At 36.0% G+C, this 8,383-nt stretch overlaps 1 protein-coding gene across 3 annotated transcripts; it reads left to right on the plus strand.

Annotated features, from left to right (window-relative positions):
• Window positions 1–1,454: 1,454 nt before the first annotated feature.
• Window positions 1,455–5,202, plus strand: LOC149945928 (uncharacterized). 3 transcript variants are annotated; one of them, XM_090172356.1, is made up of 4 exons: window positions 1,456–1,505; window positions 1,865–1,921; window positions 3,301–3,377; window positions 4,864–5,202. In XM_090172356.1, exons 3-4 carry the CDS (start codon window positions 3,309–3,311, stop codon window positions 5,197–5,199), a joined length of 405 nt encoding a protein of 134 aa, XP_090028482.1. In that variant the 5' UTR covers window positions 1,456–1,505; window positions 1,865–1,921; window positions 3,301–3,308; the 3' UTR covers window positions 5,200–5,202. The 3 variants fall into 3 exon arrangements, with proteins under 3 accessions (XP_090028481.1, XP_090028482.1, XP_090028483.1); XM_090172357.1 differs by lacking the exon at window positions 1,865–1,921 and adding an exon at window positions 2,136–2,186; XM_090172355.1 differs by lacking the exon at window positions 1,865–1,921 and having other exon boundaries at window positions 1,455–1,505.
• Window positions 5,203–8,383: the final 3,181 nt, after the last annotated feature.

The following is an 8,383-nucleotide window of genomic DNA, read 5'->3' on the forward strand; positions in this document are numbered from 1 at the left end:
ATTATATTTATATTAAGACTATTTTAATATTAAAACCGGCATCTTTCTATTGTTCGCCAGTTCGTTATTAAAAAGATAGGATGATCAAATCAAAATAATTTGGGGCATAATCGATTTATTTCACCGTTCCTATTAAATGTTTCCATTTTATTCTCGGTTTCAAATACACTCTGTTTGCTTAAAAAAATTAATTTTAATTCATTTACATTTGGTTTCCGTAGAACATTCTACATTTTTTTAATTTAAGAAAAACATTTGAAATTTGAATGAAATAAATGTTTAAGAGCTGCCACCCAATAGATGGCGCCACTAAGTAAATTATTATTCGGTTGCATTCAGTTTCCGTAAAATAATTGAGATTTTCCGGCAATAACGTTACGTTTCCGTAAATCATTTAAAATTTGCACGTGATCATGTCGGGCTATTCCTTTTCATAAACCATTTTAAATCAATAACAGCCTAACAGGTTCGCTTTCTTTCCCTCAAAATCAATCAATTTGATTGAAAATCCCTTCTAATGAAATTGAACTATTATGATCCGTGTACAGACCACCTGTAGAACGATTCCGAATGTTCATCAGAAGTATAAAGAAAATAACCTATTGCTGAAATAATGCAAAATTTCGATCTTTTTTGAGATCTACCTTTTGTTATCGCACCATCACAAAACACGCAAACGTGAAAACGAATTACGTCACTCCGCCAATGAACTTCGCCTAATGTTAAATGTAACTCATAAGTGTGCCTCTGCGCACCATTTTCGAAAGTGGTAAATTTTATACTTATTGGAAAATGTTATGCGTGATTAGGTTACATATTTTACTACAAATAAAATTTGTTTGTTCATTTAAGGGCACCAAAATGTCAAAATTTTGTACGAAAAGAAGCCAGAGTTAATTCTGAAATTCATTTCAAAAAGTCGTTAGGATAGGGTATATTTTTTTAATATTTCGTAAAGTTCCCAAATACAAAGAATATGAACGGTTACAATGAGATAAAGTATTTACATATATATTTTTAAGGTTTTTTATTTAATATATACGGTTACTTCGTCAAATGCATTATGTATAAAACAAATTGAGATCTTGATTTCCCCAACCTGAAATTTGAAAAATGAGGATCTCCTTTTTGGCAGATAGAGAAGAATGCTATTTGTTGTTTTTACCAGAGATAAACTAAAAACATAACAAAAATTACCAACTTTCGCGTCGCTACGCCTATATGAAATATACGAAATCTCAGGATCTTAGCGATAATTACTCAAACCTTTCGGCTATCTAGTTTTGTTGGAAGACGACCAAATCTGGAAAATCCAGCTTTCATAGAAACTCACCTTTAATATAAAGAAGCGACCAAAGCGGAGATTATTTAGATTTCATTATTTTGTTTTTCTTTCACTTACGCGATTCTATAAAAGAAACAAAACACTTTTAAAAAACTTCATTACCAGAAAATATTTCGTTGAGTTTGGAGGAGTTAAACATCGGCAATCCAGAAGCGATCAGGTAAGTAACAGATCCGATGTGTTTCTAAATATTGTCAGGTATTTAATGCTATATTCTTACTTACCCTTTCGAAATTGACTTGATCCAACTGGAATCAAGACACATTAAGTTTGAATCCAAATTTCTTTAGATCAAATAATTTTGATCAAATCAGAATTTCATACGTTGTAATTGGATAACGGTTTACACATTTTGGATTGTTAGTTTCGATCAAATTAGAACTGGGATCTGCCAAATATTGAATGAATTTTAGGAATGCAATTTGATCCATCATTTTCGTAAGGGTAGGCCTAATTAGGATAAAATTTATTAGTTTTTAGAGTGAATGTGAAATCGCGCTAACTAAAATTCTTTTAAAGGAAGTATGAACTAAATCCAAAATTATCTGCTAGGACGAGCCACGACTTTTTCTTAAGGTAACTAGCGCCAAATAAACTTAGTTTCGGTTAAACCCGAAGATTGAAAGGAAAAATTCGCTGATAAACCATAAACATAGAAGTTCATATACCTTTTACGTTGATGAATTATTTGTTTCTGAAATAAACGAGAAATAAGTTTTTACTCGTTTTATAGCAGCATTCGACTTAATGACGTAGTCTGTAGTCCCTCAAAAATGTGTAATCATTCTAGAAATGGCTCTTCGTAAAAATTGAACATGCGGAAGATCGGAATAGGAATTAGGTACATCATTTCCATTAAACTATAATTTCGCTATTTGGTATATTGGTGAACTGAAGCATAGTCAGTGGCGTAGACCAAGGGGAAACTTTTCGGTTTGATAGATTTCAGTTTAATTATAGTCAGGGCCAGATTAACAATATTGGGGGCCCTGTGCAAAATATAATTTGGGGCCCCTAAAACATTTCCAACCTTACTTTTTGACTCTATTAAACCCAATGTGGTTATAAACAAAATGCCAATAGAAACATTTATTTCTAAAAGGGGGCCCCCCTGACCTCGGGGGCCCTTGTGCCATGGCACACTTGGCACATGCCTTAATACGGCCCTGATTATAGTAAATCTGAAACACTCCTTGGCGAATTTTTGGCTACCCAAGTGAGCATCGTAGAAAACAGTGGGCACATAACATTACAAAACACAAACCCTACATAACAGAAAATCCACTTGAAAATACTCTAACTTTCGTTCTCGTACTTAATTAAATTATGTACTCATTTGATTTGGAAAAAGGATCTATATTGAGTGAATAATTTATGGCGTTTTTCTTTGGGCTATCAAGAGCAGATTCCAGAGTGAATCGCGTTTTACATTGGCCTATTGCTCCGTGAGAGAGTAGTTCATTTATTTATGCCCGTTGCTTCGAGGTCCATGACCAAACAATGGAATTGGTAGCCAGTTTTGGTAAAACAGAGAAGTCCAGTTAAGAAAAGTTGCTTATTTTTATTGTTTTTATATATTATAATATAATTACTTCGAGAGCTCAAAAGCAGAGTATTAATTATTTTACAAATTGATGAATTTTACGGAAAATCTAGTAAATGGATTTTCGGAAGAAATAGAACGGATTGGTTATATTTTGTTTAATTTTTGGGAATAATATAAAACCAGGTTGCTAAGTGTTTATTAAAAACTAATCTTAAAATTACCCTCTAAATATTGCTCAGCAAATCTGTTTCTAAATGGGAAATCGGTATATCGGAACTATAATGTCATGCGTAAAATTTCCTAGATACAATCGAAAGTTAAAAGCAGAATCAAAGCACCCCGAAGGGACAGCGTCAAGCTTTATGTAATAAAAATATTTACCAAAATTAAGATTGTTTATTCATTTCAGGGTTTAAAATGAAATTTATTGTGTTATTCTCTATTTGTTTGGTGGCTGGATGTCACGGTGGCCAAGTTCTCTCTCGGGTTTGTATTTGTTTATTATTTCATACGGAAGTAAATTTTTAATTTAGTAAATAAATTGATCGAAAGGTAGATCACTTAAGCTATTTCATTATTGGAACCGTCGGAAATGATTTGATATATTCGTCATCAGATGGGCTTCATTCATGGCCATCGGGAATTTATAAATGATTTATTCATCAATAAATTTTTAAATGCAGAATTTACGATTTATTGGGTTAAATGGTTTAGTCCCATTTCTGAGTCAAAACAGCTCTACCAATACCAATTTACCAAAAAACATACATTCGTGTGACCGAGCACTCTGTGGACGAGTTACTACAGAGCTTCTCATTTATAGAGCTAGCCAATTTATTGGAAGTACGTGAACGTTACTTTTTGTTCGACAATTACTGAACTCATAAATGTGTTCATATCCACCATGAATATTAAACTATATCAAGGATGGCGTTTGACGTTGACTCAATCCACAAAACTGCTTTTAATATTTTTACTTATTTTCGTTTAATTGTAAATTTACGAAATAATTTCCCCGCTAAGCCTTGGCAATAAAACTAGCCAGGTTATCAATTTTTGAGCGACGGCAGGCGACCAACTCCATAATAATCCCAAACAAGCGACTAAGGCGAAACTACTGATATCATGAGAAAATCAGAGGAAGTAATGAATCACGATCAGAACAGTGTACATATATTTTCAGATAAGCATCAAAATTAGAGATGATATTATTTCGTTCTACAATGCCTCTTATTCATCAAACGATGTGCTTAATGAACTTTTTCGGTTAACATAAAGCCACCTAGTGACAAACACCATAACCACTAATAACCACTGGAATTTCGTCCGCTTAGCAAACGCTTTGTGTTGTAAAATCGTCTGATTAGCTGAGGCTTTGTGTTTTATAATAGTTTGACTGACGAAAATTCAGTACTTCACGAACTTCTCGCATTTGTCTCTACGTGTCTATGTAAACTGATAAGTATTATTGTTCATATTTATATGAGTCATACAAATTTTTAAAAATATATATCCCGAAATATATACACTACTGTCCTAAAAAATTGGATTCTAATCACGTGACCCGTGCAGCTGGTTTCGAAGGTCACAAACCGTTTACAAAAGGATCAATTTGAAGCTTTAGTACCAGGTGTTGGGAAAAATTGTAAAACTAACTTTATTATGATTTCTACGATCTAATTACTTAAGTTGTCACATTGAGAGTTATTTACTTCGACTAGACTGTAGATGGCGCTACAAAGCACAAGCCAATTTATCGCTTCTATTTAATAACGACGTGCGACGCATGCTCGCTGTGACGTTTTATTTGGAACATGTCACGAGCATGCGTCGCGTGCCGTTATTAAATAGAAGCGAGTTTGCCGCTCGTTTTGATTACCGCAATCTATAGCACAATCGGAGTTACACCTTCCTCATTAAAGGAAAACGACTTATAAATAATAGAAATTAAATTATATCGATTCATTTGTAGCTGAGAAGACAAGCTTACGAACTGCCTGACGGGGCCCAACTCCAAACTGGTCCAATAAAGACCACCTTCCGATGTGCCACTCAAATAGGATATTTCGCCGATGTCGATAATGGCTGCAGTATCTTTCACATTTGCGAGCCCAATAAGCAAACGAGTTACATTTGCGGCAACTTGACGGTGTTCAATCAACTCACCTTCACCTGCGCTCCTCGCAAGAGGGCAATTCCTTGCCAAAATTCGGCCGACTTTTTCTACTTAAATAATCGAATAGGCGACCCGAAGGCCTTTTTCCTGACGGCAGACGACATCAAAAAAGCTATCGCCCTTACTGGATAAATTTATCACTTAAATTTGACTTAATAAAGCACAATCTTCACATATCTTTGTAGTTCTTTTATTTTACCTGGCGACGTAATGTGCGTGCTTCAAGTTATCTTGATGTAATGATCTTAATCTTCGTATGATCTGCGTAATGATCGTAATATTCTGTGCACTTGGCGTAATCTCTACGTAATAATGTGATACACGTAATCTTCGAGTAATCTAGGACGGGTGTCGCGCGTTTTTACTCCAGTTCGCTCTCCGTTTCCAAAGGTAATTGTAAAATGCTGGAACTTCAACAACTCCAACGACAACATCAAATCCGTCTACTACATCTACCCTATAAAAAAAATTTCAAAACTCCCTAGAGGGGGAAAGTCAAATTTTACGAAAACTTTAATCTAAATATTAAATAATTTTTTTAATTATTTGCATAAACAAAATCTTAGTTAAGCCTTTCAAAACGTGAGGCAGGCGCCATTTAATAAATTTCGCAATGGCCAAAAAAAACGTGAAGCAAGATTCTACGTCACATTGAGCAATAGTTACAACGAATCAGTTTCTTCTCCATTGAAACTTTATAAACGGAACGTTTGGCAAAAAACACATTGGGGTTAAATATAAACCTCCCAATTAAAATTAAAGACTAACCTTAATAATACACTTGTTTTATGGCCAGTCGGATCGTTTGGGTCAGAATTAACGGAAAATTTCCAAATAATTGAGACTAGTATAACGGAGCTGCCTTTATTTTTCGCAATTAATGATAGAGATGTTCGAGAATTCAAATTTTAGATTAGTCTACAGAATAAGTAGAAAATTTCAGTAAATTTGAGCTAACTCCTAACTTTCCATATCTTGTGGTTGCATGTAAGATCAATCATATTCTTTAATATTTCCAGCCCTATTTCATTCATCATGTAAGAGACGTCTGTATTTACTGAAGGCGACACAAGGCCAATCAATGGCGCGCAGGAAGGGCGGTCGGAAAACTCTTCTTTCAGTTCATTCGTCCCACACCTTGCGCTATGATTCTGTAGAAGCTCGACGTTTTTCAGAATATGGCACTCTGTATCGTACTGGGTGTCTCTCCCTCGACCTCCACCTCCGTTGAGGCCATGACCTCCTGCTTTTATCGGAACGACGCACGCTGTTGAAATATATTTCCTCAACTTGCAACCGACAATCCCAGCAGACATTCCCCGTGTTGACTCTTACTACACTCTACCGCAATGCACGCTCTTGCTGGCGTGCACTGCGTGACTCCGCACCACGTGGATGTTTCACAGATTCCACTTTGATCTCTATATAATCGAATATTGAGGGGTTAAATTCCCCCTCTTCGTATTTGAACTAAAGACCTCCAGCAGACTAAGTCATTCATGATCTGCGTTGGACCTTGTTCATATGTTCACTCGAAACTCACTGCTCTATCTCCACCAGGCTAACTTTAACTCTACACCGACGCCTCAGTCATATTATGGGCCAGCCTCGATAGCATTAATCATGTTTACGCTCTCCGATTGAAATTAGGCCATGACATATCCCGTAACGAACTTTGTGCAACCTGGGAAGCACACCGACTAGTAAGTGACTTAACTTACGACCTTTTATCTTGTGCACGAACTCTCTCACTGTCCTAATAGTTTTGGAAACACTTCACCCAGATCCACTGGTTGCAACTTTGTCCTGAACAGAATGCCACCATAGACCTCATTACGGTGTCCAGTTCACTGCGGCATCCCAGGCAATGGAAAGGCAGACTCCCTCGCCAAACTTGCAACGGTACCTCCAATTCCTCAACGACGTCGCTTACCTCTACAAAGATTATGCTTAGACACGATATCATAAGCACTGACTTACATCTAGGGGAGGACCTTTAACACCGGAAGAAAGAATTTCTGTACGCTCTGTCAGGTTCCAAATGGAATCCTTCACATCTTCAATATTTGTCCCACTTTACGAAGAGTTTCGCAGAAATGTTATAATATTGTTGCTATCGACCTTCACCGTCCAGAGTTAAACACTGGCATTTGGTTTTAATTATCCAGTGACTCTGACCTTTTTAAGCTCCCCTTCGATTTTAAATTCTTTTACATATTGGCATGCTGGATGTCGTTTTAGACTGGAACAGCCCTTGTGAATTTTGTTGAGGTAAAGGAGGAATTTTGTAACAAGTTGAACAAGAATATATTATTGTTAGGATATTATAGTAATCGTTCGCGCAATACCCACATGAGGGCGCTGCATGTTATAATATAGGGATATAGACAAGTTTCGGGGGGCAGAAAAGTATCTTCTCCCAGGATGCCCAAATTGTACAGATCTGATAATAAAAGCATCTTCCTGGCATGAACGTTTATTTAATTAAACAACAAACAAACTCAACAATTATATTCACGGCTAGGGGGATTCTAACGAGTTTCAACCGAATAGATTACTGGGGTATACGTCAGTAACTCTCACCGATGAGTAACCACGCTTTTTTCCGGAAGTCATCGCCTGGAAGAGTCGGTTTTTCTGATGAGCTACCGTGGAGTGACGTATATTTTTTCAGTGGACTGGATAAGGCTTATATACTATACACCATACAGAATATAAAGCGAATTTTGATACCGAGTTACCTTTAATATATTATTTTGGGTTATTTTCAAATTATAAGCGTGTAATTAAATAAAATCATCATTAGCAAATTCCTTAGTTAGTTCAAGTAATTATTACTAATGAATGAGGAGAAGGGCAATTGATATGTCTATTCATGCAGTTGTTAAAGTAAACATTATTGTTGTCTGAATTTTTCTCTCAGAAGCCAGGAAACCGAACTTCCGAACAAATTGCAGCCAGTACAGCAACTTCATACGTCACGTTGCTCATTGATTTATTTTCTTAGCAAACGTATTCTCTCGGATGACTGTTACTGAAAGCAGCCCTGTTTTATTCCGAGTTAATTCATTAATAGTTGGGTTATTCAATTGTCTCATCGATTGAAATCTCATTTCTACAAAATCGATGAAAAATTCTTTTGAACTTAAAGAATCGTTTAAAAAAGGGCCAGACCACGTTTGCTTTGTCGGATTACTCTAGTTAACAGACGATGTGTTGCCTAGAAATTTAAAACCCCAAATAGACATAACAACCAAATCCCTATTGATTTTCGGTACGCGACGCCGGCGGGAGTTGTGGCGTACTCCTTTAATCC

This window comes from Leiobunum rupestre, chromosome 4, assembly GCF_980474605.1.
Source record: "Leiobunum rupestre chromosome 4, qqLeiRupe1.1.hap1, whole genome shotgun sequence".
Classification (NCBI taxonomy): Eukaryota; Metazoa; Arthropoda; class Arachnida; order Opiliones; family Sclerosomatidae; genus Leiobunum; species Leiobunum rupestre.

Bases quoted from the DNA above. Each gene is read 5' to 3' on its own strand.
- LOC149945928 (XM_090172355.1), top strand. From the start codon at position 3,309: ATGAAATTTATTGTGTTATTCTCTATTTGTTTGGTGGCTGGATGTCAC. The intron at 3,378-4,863 runs GTTTGTATTTGT...ATTCATTTGTAG, and splicing joins GTGGCCAAGTTCTCTCTCGG to CTGAGAAGACAAGCTTACGA.